General features: G+C 54.9%; 1 protein-coding gene across 1 annotated transcript in view; it reads right to left on the minus strand.

Moving 5' to 3' along the window:
- Positions 1-17416, minus strand: part of LOC139237858 (uncharacterized) — a 198024-nt gene that overhangs the window by 160670 nt on the left and 19938 nt on the right. The window contains exon 6 of the mRNA XM_070867083.1: positions 8128-8202. Coding sequence (XP_070723184.1) covers positions 8128-8202 — 75 coding nt within the window. The remainder of the gene's footprint in view (positions 1-8127; positions 8203-17416) is intronic.

The raw sequence follows: 17416 nt of genomic DNA on the forward strand, positions 1-17416 counted from the left end.
ATTAATATAGATTGTAAATTGTTGGGGGTCCCAGCACTGATCCCTGTGGCACTAGTTACTGAGGACAATGAACCTTCTTTCTGAGATTTGTAACAATGATATAATGAACCATTAAACCCAACAATAAATCTTGGAACGTGTCTGCTTTTTCACCCTACAACAACAACTTGCATTTATATAGCATCTTAACATAGTAAAATGTCCCAAGGTGCTTCACAGGAGCATTATATAACAAACATTTGACACCAAGCCACATAAGGAGAAATTAGGGCAGATAAACAAAAGAGGTGGGTTTTAGGGAGCACCTTAAAGGAGGAAAGAGAGGTAGAGAGGCGGAGAGGTTCAGGGAGGGAGTTCCAGAGCTTGGGGCCCAGGCAACAGAAGGCACGGCCACCAATGGTGGAGAGATTATAATCAGGGATGCTCAGGAGGGCAGAATTAGAGGAGCGCAGAGATCTCATGGAGGTTGTGGGGCTGGAGGAGATTACAGAGATAGGGAGGGGCGAAGCCATGGAGGGATTTGTAAACAAGGACGAGAAATTTAAAATTGAGGCGTTGCTTAACCGGGAGCCAATGTAGGTCGGCGAGCACAGGGGGTGATGGGTGAACGGGACTTGGTGCGAGTTAGGATACGGGCAGCCGAGTTTTGGATCACCTGTAGTTTACGTAGGGTAGAATGTGGGAGGCCAGCCAGGAGTGCGTTGGAATAGTCAAGTTTGGAGGCAACAAAGGCATGCATGAGGGTTTCAGCAGCGGATGAGCTGAGGCAAGGGCGGAGGCTTGCAATGTTCCGGAGGTGGAAATAGGCAGTTTTAGTTATGGCACGGATATGTCGGAAGCTCATTTCAGTGTCAAATATGACACCTAGGTTGCAAACAGTCTGGTTCAACCTCAGACAGATACCAGGGAGAGGGATGGAGTCAGTGGCTAGGGGACAGAGATTGTGGCGGGGACCAAAGACAATGGCTTCGGTCTTCCCAATATTTAATTGGAGAACATTTCTGCTGATCCAGAACTGGATGTTGGACAAGCAGTCTGACAATTTAGAGACTGTGGAGGGGTTGAGAGAAATGGTGGTGAGGTAGAGCTGGGTGTCATCAGTGTACATGTGGAAACTGATGTGTTTTCGGGTGATGTTGTCAAGGGGCAACATGTAGATGAGAAATAGGAAGGGCCCAAGGATAGATCCTTGGGGGACACCAGAGGTAACGATACGGGGGTGGGAAGAGAAACCATTGCAGGTGATTTTTCTGGCCATGATTAGATAGATAAGAATGGAACCAGGCGAGTTCGGTCCCACCCAGCTGGATGATAGTGGAGAGGCGTTGGAGGATGATGGAGTGGTCCACCATGACAAAGGCTGCAGACAGATCGAGAAGGACAAGGAGGGATAGTTTGCCTTTGTCACAGTCACAAAGGATGTCATTAGTGACGATGAAGAGAGATGTTTCGGTACCGTGGCAGGGTTGGAAACCAGATTGGAGAGATTCAAACATGGAATTGCGGGAATGATGGGCACGGATCTGGGAGGCGACAACATGTTCAAGCACTTTGGAGAGGAAAGGGAGGTTGGAGATGGAATTGTAGTATGCAAGGACAGAGAGGTCAAGGATTGGTTTGTTGAGGAGAGAGGTGATGACAGCTGGTTTGAGGGAGAGGGGGACTGTACCTGAGGAGAGGGAACCGTTAACAATATCAGCCAACATGAGAGCCAGAAAAGAAAGTTGGGTGGTCAGCAGTTTAGTGGGATTAGGGTCAGGGGAGCAGGAAGTGGGTCTCATGGATAAGATGAGTGTGGAGAGATCGGAGAGGGGAGATCGGGGAGAAACCGGAGAAGGATGACTCTATCCCCCCCCAACTCTCTCCCTGACTCTCTCCTCCCCCACCCCTGACTTCCCGCCCCGATCTCTCTCCCCCACAACTCTCCCCCCCTGACTCCCCCCCGACCTCTCTGCTCCCTAACCTCTCTAACAACCGACCTCTCTGCTCCCCGACCTCTCTACCCCCCGACTCTCTCCCCCCCGACCTCTCTCCACCCACCCCAACCTCTCTCCACCGCAATCTCTCTCCACCCCCCCGACCTCTCCCCCCACCGACCTCTCTCCACCCCACTGACCTCTCCCCCCCCCAACCTCTCTCTACCCCCTCGAACTCTCTACCCCCCGATCTCTCTCCACCCCGACCTCTCTCCACCCCCCCGACCTCTCCCCCCCTGACCTCACTCCATCCCACTGACCTCTCTCCCCCCAACCTCTCTCTACCCCCCGACCTCTCTGCCCCCCCGACTTCTCTCCACCCCCCCTGACCTCTCCCCCCCGACCTCTCTCCACCCCACTGACCTCTCTCCCCCCCAACCTCTCACCCCCCCGACCTCTCTCCACCCCATTGACCTCTCTCCCCCACAACTTCTCTCTACCCCCCCGACCTCTCTCTAACCCCCGACCTCTCTCCACCCCCCCGACCTCTCCCCCCGACCTCTCTCCACCCCATTGACCTCTCTCCCCCCCAACCTCTCTCTACCCCTCGACCTCTCTCCACCCCCCCGACCTCTCCCCCCGACCTCTCTCCACCCCATTGACCTCTCTCCCCCCCAACCTCTCTCTACCCCCCGACCTCTCTCCATCCACCCGACCTCTCCCCACCCCCCCGACCTCTCTCCACCCCATTGACCTCTCTCCCCCCCAACCTCTCTCTACCCCCCAACCTCTCTCCCCCGCAATCTCTCTCCACCCCCCCGACCTCTCCCCCCACCGACCTCTCTCCACCCCACTGACCTCTCTCCCCCCCAACCTCTCTCTAACCCCTCGACCTCTCTCTACCCCCCGACCTCTCTCCACCCCCCGACCTCTCTCCACCCCCCCGACCTCTCCCCCCCCGACCTCTCTCCATCCCACTGACCTCCCTCCCCCCGCAACCTCTCTCTACCCCCCGAACTCTCTGCCCCCCCGACCTCTCTCCACCCCCCCCGACCTCTCCCCCCCGACCTCTCTCTACCCCACTGACCTCTTTCCAACCCCAACCTCTCACCCCCCTCGACCTCTCTCCACCCCCCCGACCTCTCTCCCCCCCCGACCTCTCTCCACCCCACTGACCTCTCTACCCCCCAACCTCTCTCTACCCCCCAGACCTCTCTCCCCCCCCGACCTCTCTCCACCCCCCCGACCTCTCTCCACCCCCCCGACCTCTCTCCCCCCCCGACCTCTCTCCACCCCACTGACCTCTCTCCCCCCCAACCTCTCTCTACCCCCCGACCTCTCTCCACCCCCCGACCTCTCTCCCCCCGACCTCTCTCCATTCCCCCGACCTCTCTCCCCCCCCGACCTCTCTCCCCCCAACCTCTCTCTACCCCCCGACCTCTCTCCCCCCTGCAACCTCTCTCCCCCCTGCAACCTCTCTCTACCCCCCGACCTCTCTCCCCCCCCCCCGAGCTCTCTCCACCCCCCCCGACTTCTCTCCAACCCCGACCTCTCCCCCCCCGACCTCTCTCCCCCACGGCCTCTCTCCCCCGACCTCTCTCCACCCCATTGACCTCTCTCCCCCCCAACCTCTCTCTACCCCCCGACCTCTCTCCACCCCCCCGACCTCTCCCCCCAACCTCTCTCCACCCCATTGACCTCTCTCCCCCCCAACCTCTCTCTACCCCCCGACCTCTCTCCATCCACCCGACCTCTCCCCACCCCCCCGACCTCTCTCCACCCCATTGACCTCAATCCCCCCCAACCTCTCTCTACCCCCCAACCTCTCTCCCCCGCAATCTCTCTCCATCCCCCCGACCTCTCCCCCCACCGACCTCTCTCCACCCCACTGACCTCTCTCCCCCCCAACCTCTCTCTAACCCCTCGACCTCTCTCTACCCCCCGACCTCTCTCCACCCCCCGACCTCTCTCCACCCCCCCGACCTCTCCCCCCCCCGACCTCTCTCCATCCCACTGACCTCCCTCCCCCCACAACCTCTCTCTACCCCCCGAACTCTCTGCCCCCCCGACCTCTCTCCACCCCCCCGACCTCTCCCCCCCGACCTCTCTCTACCCCACTGACCTCTTTCCACCCCCAACCTCTCACCCCCCTCGACCTCTCTCCACCCCCCCCGACCTCTCTCCCCCCCCGACCTCTCTCCACCCCACTGACCTCTCTACCCCCCAACCTCTCTCTACCCCCCAGACCTCTCTCCCCCCCGACCTCTCTCCACCCCCCCGACCTCTCTCCACTCCCCCGACCTCTCTCCCCCCCGACCTCTCTCGACCCCACTGACCTCTCTCCCCCCCAACCTCTCTCTACCCCCCGACCTCTCTCCACCCCCCGACCTCTCTCCCCCCGACCTCGCTCCATTCCCCCGACCTCTCTCCCCCCCCGACCTCTCTCCCCCCAACCTCTCTCTACCCCCCGACCTCTCTCCCCCCTGCAACCTCTCTCCCCCCCAACCTCTCCCTACCCCCCGACCTCTCTCCCCCCCCCCGAGCTCTCTCCACCCCCCCCCGACTTCTCTCCACCCCCCGACCTCTCCCCCCCCGACCTCTCTCCCCCACGGCCTCTCCCCCCACCGACCTCTCTCCACCCCCCCCGACCTCTCTCCACCCCCCCGACCTCTCCCCCCGACCTCTCTCCACCCCATTGACCTCTCTCCCCCCCAACCTCTCTCTACCCCCCGACCTCTCTCCACCCCCCCGACCTCTCCCCCCGACCTCTCTCCACCCCATTGACCTCTCTTCCCCCCAACCTCTCTCTACCCCCCAACCTCTCTCCACCCCCCCGACCTCTCCCCACCCCCCCGACCTCTCTCCACCCCATTGACCTCTCTCCCCCCCAACCTCTCTCTACCCCCCAACCTCTCTCCCCCGCAATCTCTCTCCACCCTCCCGACCTCTCCCCTCACCGACCTCTCTCCACCCCACTGACCTCTCTCCCCCCCAATCTCTCTCTACCCCCTCGACCTCTCTCTACCCCCCGACCTCTCTCCACCCCCCGACCTCTCTCCACGCCCCCCGACCTCTCCCCCCCCGACCTCTCTCCATCCCACTGACCTCTCTCCCCCCCCAACCTCTCTCTACCCCCCGAACTCTCTGCCCCCCCGACCTCTCTCCACCCCCCCCCGACCTCTCCCCCCCGACCTCTCTCTACCCCACTGACCTCTCTCCACCCCCAACCTCTCACCCCCCTCGACCTCTCTCCACCACCCCCGACCTCTCTCCCCATCCCGACCTCTCTCCACCCCACTGACCTCTCTACCCCCCAACCTCTCTCTACCCCCCCCGACCTCTCTCCCCCCCCGACCTCTCTCCACCCCCCCGACCTCTCTCCACCCCCCCGACCTCTCTCCCCCCCCGACCTCTCTCCACCCCACTGACCTCTCTCCCCCCCAACCTCTCTCTACCCCCCGACCTCTCTCCACCCCCCGACCTCTCTCCCCCCGACCTCTCTCCATTCCCCCGACCTCTCTCCCCCCCCGACCTCTCTCCCCCCAACCTCTCTCTACCCCCCGACCTCTCTCCCCCCCGCAACCTCTCTCCCCCCCAACCTCTCTCTACCCCCCGACCTCTCTCCCCCCCCGAGCTCTCTCCACCCCCCCCCGACTTCTCTCCACCCCCCGACCTCTCCCCCGCCGACCTCTCTCCCCCACGGCCTCTCTCCCCCCGACCTCTCTCCCCCCCCCGACCTCTCTCCACCCCCCGACCTCTCTCCCCCCAACCTCTCTCTACCCCCGACCTCTCTCCCCCCCCGACCTCTCTCCACCCCCCCGACCTCTCTCCACCCCCCCGACCTCTCTCCCCCAACCTCTCTCTACCCCCGACCTCTCTCCCCCCACGACCTCTCTCCACCCCCCTGACCTCTCTCCCCCCCCGACCTCTCTCCACCCCACTGACCTCTCTCCCCCCCAACCTCTCTCTACCCCCGACCTCTCTCCCCCCCGACCTCTCTCTATCCCCCGACCTCTCTCCGCCCCCCCGACCTCTCTCCGCCCCCCGACCTCTCTCCACCCCCCGACCTCTCTCTACCCCCCGACCTCTCTCCACCCCACTGATCTCTCTCCCCCCCAACCTCTCTCTACCCCCAACCTCTCTCTACCCCCGACCTCTCTCCCCCCCGACCTCTCTCCCCCCCCGACTCTCTCCACCCCCCTGACCTCTCTCCACCCCGATCTCTCTCTACCCCCGCCCACACCCCCCGCCCCGACTCTCCCCACCTCGGCTGGCCTGGCCCAAAAGTGGCAGCGACGAGCAGAGAAGCAGCGGGGGGCTGATTGGGAGAGACACAGGTTTGGGGAGATCAGAGGGGAGAGAGGGAACTCAGGGAAGATGGATAACGTTCTTCTAAGAATATCGCTGGAGTGGATGAAATCCAGAAGTCATGACACTGTCACTATTCACTTCATACCCAATAAACCTGTTAACAATCCACACACAATTCCCCATCTATGGTGGGGGATGGTGGCGGGGTGGGGGGTGGTGCGGAGGATGCACTTGCACTCGGGTAAGGCACTTTGGCTGAGGGAGGGATGTACTTGGACTGGGGTAAGGCACCTTGGCTGGCCCTTGCTGTCCCTTCTGGGGAGGTCTGTCCTCTCTTATTTCAGGAAGTCAAAGTGGATCGAGTTGGCAGATGGAGTATAATGTGGGAAAGTGTGAGGTTATCCACTTTGGCAGAAAAAAATACAAAAGAGATTATAATTTAAATGAAGAAAAAATTGCAAACTACTGCAGTACAGAGAGACCTGGGGGTCCTTGTGCATGAAACACAAAACGTTAGTATGCAGGTACAGCAAGTAATCAGGAAGGCCAATGGAATGTTGGTCTTTATTGCAAGGGGGATAGAGTATAAAAGCAGAGAAGTCCTGCTACAACTGTACAGGGTATTGGTGAGGCCACACCTGGAGTACTGCGTACAGTTTTGGTCTCTGTATTTAAGGAAGGATATACTTGCATTGGAGGCAGTTCAGAGAAGGTTCACGAGGTTGATTCCGGAGATGAGGGGGTTGACTTTGAGGATAGGTTGAGTAGGTCGGGCCTATACACATTGGAGTTCAGAAGAATGAGAGGTGATCTTATCGAAACATATAAGATAATGAGAGAGCTGGACAGGGTGGATGCAGAGAGGATATTTCCACTCATAGGGGAAACTAAAACTAGGGGACATGGTCTCAAAATAAGGGGCCGCCCATTTAAAACCTAGATGAGGAGGATTTTTTTTCTCTCAGAGGGTTGTAAATCTATGGAATTCTCTGCCCCAGAGAGCTGTGGAGGCTGGGATATTGAATCTATTTAAGGCGGAGATTGACAGATTTTTGAGCAATAAGGAGTAAAGGATTATGGGGAGCGGGCAGGGAAGTGGAGCTGAGTCCATGATCAGATCAGCCATGATCTTATTAAATGGCAGAGCAGGCTCGAGGGGCCGTATGGCCTACTCCTGCTCCTATTTCTTATGTTCTTATATCAGTCCTGAATTCCTCTTTTATTACTTTGAACCTGTGTCCCTTTGTCCTACTCTCGTGATTCAATCCAAAGTAATATTCTGGATATACCTTTCCTTCCCTTTAACTAGCTGATATCCCAGGTGCCTCGTGCTCAGGCTGAAATGTCCAAGGCTTCGAGTGTCTTTGCTTAACCTCCCATTTCCAGGTGATATCCGACACAGGTGGGGAAATCTCTTCCCGAAACTCCGACCAGAAACAATAGTCGCCACGATTTCCCCGCTCCAGACCTGACGCGTGTGGGTGGGGGAAGTTGCTCAGTCTGCATTTACTGCCCCTGCCAATCACTATCACCATAAAGGTGGTGGTTTTGGGCCTGAATGGTGTCTCCGAGGGAGGGAAGGTCATAGGTCGGACAGGTAACGAGCTTGCCACACTGTTATGGCTGCAAGTGACTTGGAATGTTTAAAAACGGCAAAACTCTGAACTCAAAGATGTTTGCCGAGTTTTGCTGGCAGTTTGATGTGGGATTCATCTGCAGGGATGATGGATTACCCTCTCGGGATTTTGTGTTGAGGAAGAGGAGAGGATGAAGCCAAGAAGAGAGCGGCATTGTGGATTCAGCAACACCAGACCCAAAGGTATCCTCACCACAGGCTCTGTGATCTGAGAAAGTCCATCCGGGACCGGAGTCTGGGGAATAGATCAGTCCGACAACTTACCGTTATTCTTCATCTGGGAAAGTTCCATCTTCAGTTCCTCCTGTGAACTTTCTACTCTGCTCAACTTCTCTGCAACTGAAATGGAGAAAACATTGATCTGTTTAGTGCCACAACTTGGCACCAGACTGAGGTCGTGCGCAGTCGTGGCAGGAGGTTATTATCTCAGTACTTTGCTTTTGTGATTTTACACTGGTTTAAGTGTAATTACAGACCATGGCAGGAAGAGATATTGGGATAGAGTTTGACTTTGTGCACAAGTGTAAAACAGGTGACAGGGAAATGGCTCCCGAGTTTTAATGCCATTGCCATCAATGTGGATGGTGGTGGGGGTGTATAGGGGGGTAGGTGGTGGTGGCGGGGGGGCTGCGGGGGTGAATGGGGGGTGGGAAAGGGGCGGGTGATGGGGGATGGGTCGGGGGGGGTGGGGGGGTTGCGGGGGGCCGGTGGTGGTGGGGAGGTGCGGGGGCGGGGGGGGTAGGTGGTGGTGGGAGTATGGGGGGATGGGGGTTGGTGGTGTGGGGTTGTGCTGGGGGGCAGACGGGCCGGGGGCGGGGGTGGGGGGGTTGGTGGGGGAGGGGGGCTTGTGTTGGGAGAATCAGCACAGTGTTATGATGAAATGTAAATACAATCTAAAGGCAGCACGTGCAATTTCCCATATTGTGGACCATAAGCGCAATGTGCCTTAAACGTGCCCATGTAAAAAGGGCATCTAAGGTTGTTGCTCCTGTCCTGATAACATTGATTCATTTGGTATTCTAGGACCTGACTTTGGAGCCTAAAATGGAGCAACTCACTTGACTGGCTAGGAAATTGGGGCAGCACTTGTTTTCACTATAAAATTAACCACCCACCCTCCCATCAAACTTCCAAACACAATTTGGCCCCTCCAGTGAGCCAGCCCCCAGGTGGCTCATTGAAAGATCTGAGAGTGAGGGCCGCAGGCACAGCCTGATTCGCGCCTGGTGTTTCTGGTTGATTTCCACCATGCATTCCAGCCACGGGGCCAGCCAGCGAGTACAGGAGACTACATCTGGCAGACAGACAGTCACAGAGCGAAACAGCCGCCAAGCTATTGCTGTGAGTTCTGAAAGCTGTGAATGATGTGTAGGATAACCTGAGGCTCGATGTGAAGGTGGATCTCCAACGAATGGAACTGCAGTCTGAGTGCCTCGACATTTTGACTAATGGAATAGGAGATAAATGACCCAGGATCCTCTGAGACCTGTGGAAGTCGGAACTCTCTTGGCGGATAAATTGGGCCGTGTCGTGCCCGTTTTCCAGGCTCAGCGCGACATCCCATGTCCCCAAAATGGCGGGCGGGGAGCACACGCACATTTGAAACCGGGAGCTCTCTGCCCGCCACATTGGGTAAGGGCAATCAAGGCGCGTCCTTTAGCCACGCCTCAAGCAGGCATTAGGCCATTTGCATATTCAAATAAGGGGCTTCAGGTCCCCACTCCGTGATTGCAGCAAGTTTCTCCCACTCCGAGTCTGACCATTGCTGCAGGTTTGAGGAACGATTTTCTTTTTTTGCCTTGGACTGACTGACTCCCGGGTGGTCCCGGGGAATTATTGCCTCTCTCCCTTGCCCACAGCGAAGACATGTCACGGGCAGGTATGGGGTTTTCCACGGGCATAGCTTTGTGTGGCATCATCACAGAGGAAGAGCGGGTCGGGAGAAAAGGAAACGGAGGCAACCCCAGATAATCCCCCCCCCCACCGCCCCCCCCCCCCCCCCCCACAAATATACAGGCAACACAGGACCTACAGGGATTGTGTTGGACAAAGACGTAATAGTTGGAATTATGCTTCTCTGAAGAGGCAGCAATGCCTGCCACCTACTGCCCAAGGACCTCCAGCCATGGCCACCTACTGCCCGAGGACCTTCAGCCAAGGCCACCTACTGCCCGAGGACCGCCAGCCATGGCCACCTACTGCCCGAGGACCTCCAGCCATGGCCACCTAATGCCCGAGGACCTCCAGCCATGGCCACCTACTGCCCGAGGACCTTCAGCCAAGGCCACCTACTGCCCGAGGACCTCCAGCCATGGCCACCTACTGCCCGAGGACCTCCAGCCATGGCCACCTACTGCCCGAGGACCTCCAGCCATGGCCACCTACTGCCCGAGGACCTCCAGCCATGACCACCTACTGCCCGAGGACCTCCAGCCATGGCCACCTACTGCCTGAGGACCTCTAGCCATGGCCACCTACTGCCTGAGGACCTCCAGCCATGCCCACCTACTGCCTGAGGACCTCCAGCCCTGCTCACTTACTGCCTGAGGACCTCCAGCCATGCCCACCTACTACCTGAGGACCTCCAGCCATGCCCACCTACTGCCTGAGGACCTCCAGCCCTGCCCACCTACTGCCCGAGGACCTCCAGCCATGGCCACCTACTGCCTGAGGACCTCTAGCCATGGCCACCTACTGCCTGAGGACCTCCAGCCATGGCCACCTACTATCTCAGGACCTCCAGCCATAGAAACATAGAAACATAAAAAATAGGTGCAGGAGTAGGCCATTCGGCCCTTCGAGCCTGCACTGCCATTCAATAAGATCATGGCTGATCATTCCTTCAGTGCCCCTTTCCTGCTTTCTCTCCATACCCCTTTATCCCCTTAACCGTAAGGGTCATATCTAACTCCCTCTTGAATATATCCAATGAACTGGCATCAACAACTCTCTGCGGCAGGGAATTCCACAGGTCAACAACTCTCTGAGTGAAGAAGTTTCTCCTCATCTCAGTCCTAAATGGCCTACCCCTTATCCTAAGACTATGTCCCCTGGTTCTGGACTTCCCCAACATCGAGAACATTCTTCCCGCATCTAACCTGTCCAGTCCCGTCAGAATCTTATATGTTTCTATGAGATCCCCTCTCATCCTTCTAAACGCCAGTGAATAAAGGCCCAGTTGATCCAGTCTCTCCTCATATGTCAGCCCAGCCATCCCTGGAATCAGTCTGGTGAACCTTCGCTGCACTCCCTCAATAGCAAGAACGTCCTTCCTCAGACTAGGAGACCAAAACTGAACACAATATTCCAGGTGAGGCCTCACTAAGGCCCTGTACAACTGCAGTAAGACCTCCCTGCTCCAATATTCAAATCCCCTTGCTATGAAGGCCAACATACCATTTGCCTTCTTTACCGCCTGCTGTACCTGCATGCCCACTTTCAGTGACTGATGAACCATGACACCCAGGTCTCGTTGCACCTCCCCTTTTTCTAGTCTGCCGCCATTCAGATAATATTCTGCCTTCGTGTTTTTGCCCCCAAAATGGATAACCTCACATTTATCCACATTATACTGCATCTGCCATGTATTTGCCCACTCACCTAATCTGTCCAAGTCACCCTGCAGCCTCTTAGCGTCCTCCTCACAGCTCACACCGCCACCCAGTTTAGTGTCATCCGCAAACTTGGAGATATTACACTCTATTCCTTCATTCAAATTGTTGATGTATATTGTAAAGAGCTGGGGTCCCAGCACTGAGCCCTGCGGCACTCCACTAGTCACTGCATGCCATTCTGAAAAGGACCCGTTTATCCCGACTCTCTGCTTCCTGTCTGCCAACCAGTTCTCTATCCACGTCAGTACATTTACCCCAATACCATGCGCTTTGATTTTGTACACCAATCTCTTGTGCGGGACCTTATCAAAAGCCTTTTGAAAGTCCAAATACACCACATCCACTGGTTCTCCCTTGTCCACTCTACTAGTTACATCCTCAAAAAATTTCAGAAGATTCGTCAAGCATGATTTCCCTTTCATAAATCCATGCTGACTCGGTCCGATCCTGTCACTGCTTTCCAAATGGGTTGCTATTTCATCCTTAATGATTGATTCCAACATTTTCCCCACTACTGATGTCAGGCTAACCGGTCTATAATTACCCGCTTTCTCTCTCCCTCCTTTTTTAAAAAGTGGCATTACATTAGCTACCCTCCAGTCCATAGGAACTGATCCAGAGTCGATAGATTGTTGGAAAATGATCACCAATGCATCCACTATTTCTCGGGCCACTTCCTTAAGTAGTCTGGGATGCAGACTATCTGGACCCGGGGATTAATTGGCCTTTAATCCCATCAATTTCCCTAACACAATTTCCTGCCTAATAAGGATATCTTTCAGTTTCTCATTCTCACGAGACCCAATGTCCCCTAGTACATTCGGAAGGTTATTTGTATCTTCCTTTGTGAAGGCAGAACCAAAGTATTGGTTCAATTGGTCTGCCATATCTTTGTACCCCATTATAAATTCACGTGAATCTGACTGTAAGGGACCTACATTTGTCTTTCCTAATCTTTTTCTCTTCACATATTTATAGAAGCTTTTGCAGTCAGTTTTTATGTTCCCTGCAAGCTTCCTCTCGTACTCTATTTTCCCCCTCTTAATTAAACCCTTAGTCCTCCTCTGCTGTATTCTAAATTTCTCCCAGTCCTCAGGGTTGTTGCTTTTTCTGGCCAATTTATATGCCTCTTCCTTGGTTTTAACACTATCCTTAATTTCCCTTGTTAGCCATGGTTGAGCCACCTTCCCAGTTGTGGACTCCAGACAGGGATGTACAATTGCTGAAGTTCATCCATGTGAGCTTTAAATGTTTGCCATTATTTATCCACCGTCAACCCTTTAACTATCCTCTGCCAGTCTATTCTAGCCAATTCACACCTCATACCGTCGAAGTTATCTTTCCTTAAGTTCAGGACCCTAGTTTCCGAATTAGCTTTGTCACTCTCCATCTTAATAAAGAATTCTACCATGTTATGGTCACTCTTCCCCAAGGGGCCTCGCACAACAAGATTGCTAATTAGTCCCTTCTCATTTAAATTAAAGTCGCCCATGATAACTGCTGTACCTTTATTGCACACATCCCTTATTTCTTGTTTGATGCTGTCCCCAACCTCACTACTACTATTTGGTGGTCTGTACACAACTCCCACTAGCGTTTTCTGCCTTTTGGAATTCCGCAGCTCCACCCATACCGATTCCACATCATCCAGGCTAATGTCCTTCCTTACAATTGCATTGATTTCCTCTTTAAACAGCAACGCCACCCCGCCTCCTTTTCCTTTCTGTCTATCCTTCCTAAATGCTGAATACCCCTCGATGTTGAGTTCCCAGCCTTGGTCACCCTGGAGCCATGTCTCTGTGATGCCAATCACATCATATCCGTTAATTGCTATCTGCTCAGTTAATTCATCCACCTTATTCCGAATACTCCTCGCATTGAGGCACAGAGCCTTCAGGCTTGTCTTTTTAACACACTTTGCCCCTTTTGCATCTTGCTGTATTGTGGCCCTTTTTGCTTTTTGCCTTGGGTTTCTCTGCCCTCCACTTTTACTATTCTCCTTTCTATCTTTTCCTTCTGCCCCCCTTCTATTTCCCTCTGTCTCCCTGCATAGGTTCCCATCCCCCTGCCATATTAATTTAACTCCTCCCCAACAGCACTAGCAAACACTCCCCCTCGGACATTGGTTCTGGTCCTGCCCAGGTGCAGACCGTCCGGTTTGTACTGGTCCCACCTCCCCCAGAACCGGTTCCAATGCCCCATGAATTTGAATCCCTCCCTTCTGCACCATTTCTCAAGCCACGTATTCATCTGAGCTATCCTACGATTCCTACTCTGACTAGCACGTGGGACTGGTAGCAATCCTGAGATTACTACTTTTGAGGTCCTACATTTTAATTTAACTCCTAGCTCCCTAAATTAGCCTCGTAAGACCTCACCCCATTTTTTACCAATATTGTTGGTACCTATATGCATCACGACAACTGGCTGTTCACCCTCCCTTTTCAGAATGCCTTGCACCTGCTCCGAGACATCCTTGACCCTTGCACCAGGGAGGCAACATACCATCCTGGAGTCTCGGTTGCGGCCGCAGAAACGCCTATCTATTCCACTTACAATTGAATCCCCTATCACTATCGCTCTCCCACTCTTTTTCCCGCCCTCCTGTGCAGCAGATCCAGCCACGGTGCCATGAACTTGGCTGCTGCTGCTCTCCCCGATGAGTCATCCCCCCAACAGTACCCAAAGCGGTGTATCTGTTTTTCAGGGGACCCCTGCACTAACTTCCCCACACTGCTCTTCCTGTTGGTCTTCCACTCCCTATCTGGCTGTGGACCCTTTACCTGTGGTAAGACCAACTCACTAAACGTGCTATTCACGTCATTCTCAGCATCATGCATGCTCCAAAGTGAATCCACCTGCAGCTCCAGTTCCGCAATGCGGTCCGTCAGGAGCTGGAGGTGGACACACTTCCCGCACAAGTAGTCGTCAGGGACACCGGAAGTGTTCCTGACTTCCCACATAGTAGAGGAGGCGCATAACACTAGTCCGAGCTCTCCTGCCATGACTTAACCCTTAGATACACTGAAATTGGCAACAACAATGCTAAAAGTTAATTACTGATATATATATAAGGACGGGAGAGTGGAGAGCACCAGTTCCAACTGTCGCAGGAGAGAGAGTGGAGAGCACCAGTTCCAACTGTCGCAGGATGGGAGAGTGGAGAGCACCAGTTCCAACTGTCACAGGACGGGAGAGTGGAGAGCACCAGTTCCAACTGTAGCCATGGCCACCTACTGCCTGAGGACCTCCAGCCATGGCCACCTACTGCCTGAGGACCTCTAGCTATGGCCACCAACTGCCTGAGGACCTCCAGCCATGGCCACCTACTGCCTGAGGACCTCTAGCTATGGCCACCTACTGCCTGAGGACCTCCAGCCATAGCTACCTGCTGCCTGAAAACCTCCAGCCATGGCCACCTACTGCCTGAGGACCTCCAGCCATGGCCACCTACTGCCTGAGGATCTCCAGCCATGACCACCTGCCCTCACAACTCTCTCTGTGTCTATGAAGGTGAACACAACACTCAACATTTATGGCACTGGCTCATTTCAAGCAGTCACGGGGGATCTCAGTAATATCAAGCAAGGTACAGTATGGGCATGGATTCATCAGGTGACTGACACAATTTACAGAAGAGCTGGTGAATTCATCACCACTGGCATCACAGCAAGTCAGCAGCGATTTAGGGTTGTCCAATTTTCCAGGGTTTCTGGAGTCCCCAAGGTCCAGGGTGTAATCGATGACACCATGTTGCTTTGCAAGCTCCCACGGGACACCTCCTCAACAAAAAGATTTCCACCCCCGGAATGTAGGGACTGTGTATGGCAGAGGGAAAAGGTTCGTTGTCCCTCCCTGCTCCCTCCCAGGCAAAGGGTTTCTGGAAGGTGGCATGATCCCTTCTTCCTTCAAAATTCACCTCTCCGAGGCAGAAAACCATGAATTATATGGCTTGTGGGTGATGAGACAAGCTCCCTGCTTTCTTTGGACAATGACCTCACTAAGATTGGCCTGAACAGCAGCAGGGGAGGTTTACATGCCTCTACCAGAATGGCCAGAGAGAGGACGATAATGTATGCACCAGTGAGGAGGCTCACAGGTTGGTGAAGCTGTTGAGTTGGGAGTGGCTTAGCCAGTCATGTGATGCTTACAAGACTCAATAAAACCCCAACCAGTTGGGTTCAGGGGATCCACGATGAGGCAGGTGGTTGTGAGTCTGGTGGATGAACTGGTAATGTGTAGTGTGATTGTTAAACCTTTTGCTAATAAATCAACTAGTTCTCAATAGCAATGTGTTGCAGTGCATTCTTAAGCAAAGAACCCACGAAGCAAAGACATTACAAGAACCACTGGGAGTCTAACTGACAGACCCAGGGCTCCAGGTCAATAGCTGTAGCTGTCTCACCGTGCTCAACTTTCCTATCTAAAAAAGCCTGGGCAAAGATGTTCCTAGCGAAGGGTGTCAGCTGCTTTGGAGGCAGAACTACCTGGAGGAGAGTACAAGTTTCACCATCACTCTGAGGGCTCTCTGTCGGTGACCGACACATCCCATCACCAAAGGGTTCTCTTATGTTGACCACAGTCTCCCTTTCTCATCATGGCGGTAACTCCTTCTCCACCACCTTCAAATAAAGGCCCATTCCCTCAACCCACCTCCCACCCTTCAACATCATAACACATCACCTGACCAAGCCAATAATAATCACCTGACTGAATAAGTCAGCACAATGTAAGTGTAGCTCTTCTATCTGACTAATCTGCAGCAATAACAGTGCACAACATAGGTTTAAGTTAACAAACTTTAAAGTAAATACAAGCCAACCTATCTTTTCCTGACTTGGGTCGCTAACATTTATATCTTCTGTTCAAGTGTTTCTCATGGGGGAACCTACAGGCCGGTATTGCAAGAGCTGTTTGACTGCTCCTGTGTTTGACACAGCTCCTGGGACTGAGGTGACCCTCCTGTCCTGGAATGGAGTCGCTGTTGGCTGTATCTCTGGAGCTTGTTCCTGGGGAGCCTGGGCTCACCTCCCATTCTGGCCTGGTGCTCTGAGGAGGCAGGCCAGAGGCCTGGCATGTGCTGCTGTCCTGAGAGACAATAGGATCAGACAGGTGGTTTCCAGCTGTCCCATTCCACAGGGGCCTGGGTCTGTCACCCCATTGATCAGCGGAATGACTGGTGTAACGGTAGCTGAATGTACCAGATTGAAGGATTCAGGGTGGAAATTCGATCGCGCCTCAGTTGGGGGCGGAGTCCCGGGCCGAGCGGTAAATTTTACGCCGGCAAATGGTTCGCGTCTGCCACCGCAAAATTCATCAGCTGGGCCCAGAGTTTGGAGCGGGGCACTAAGGGAGGGATTGCTCTTTTGGGGCACCAGGCCGGCTGAGCAAGGGAAAATCCCAAGTTAAAGAGCCGGCCTCGGAGCGCCATAACAGAGGCATGGGGGCGGGGGGGGGTGCGGGAATCTTGAAAAAACCCGTCCAAAAACATTCCTAATATATAGCTCACGCCACCACAACATAAATCGCAAAAAACAATCACACTGACTGAGCTCGGCATTACTTACCTCACTGCGGCCGCTCCAGCTTGGAATGCCTGCTCTCACAGGCGGTCCCAGCAGGGGGCGCTACAGGTCGGGCGCAGTCCAAATATCAAGTCAGTGTCGCAACCAGAGGCGTTGCACACCGGCTCGCCTCTCCCGGGCGGTACTGCTCCGCCCCCCCTGTCAATACCGGCATCGAATGTCCCGGAGAGGCGCTGGAAGCTGCCCGCCAGGGCGCAACTGTGCTCCACCGCCATTGCTGCCCCTCCGAGGCACTAAGGGGACCGGCAGAAAACCGAATTTCCACTCCATGTCTTTTATGTGAAGGTGCTGAGGAGGAGGGAAGGCAGTGGGGACACAGGGAGACTGCGTTGCACAGGAGAGATGTGATCAGCT

This window comes from Pristiophorus japonicus, chromosome 24 (assembly GCF_044704955.1).
Source record: "Pristiophorus japonicus isolate sPriJap1 chromosome 24, sPriJap1.hap1, whole genome shotgun sequence".
Classification (NCBI taxonomy): domain Eukaryota; kingdom Metazoa; phylum Chordata; class Chondrichthyes; family Pristiophoridae; genus Pristiophorus; species Pristiophorus japonicus.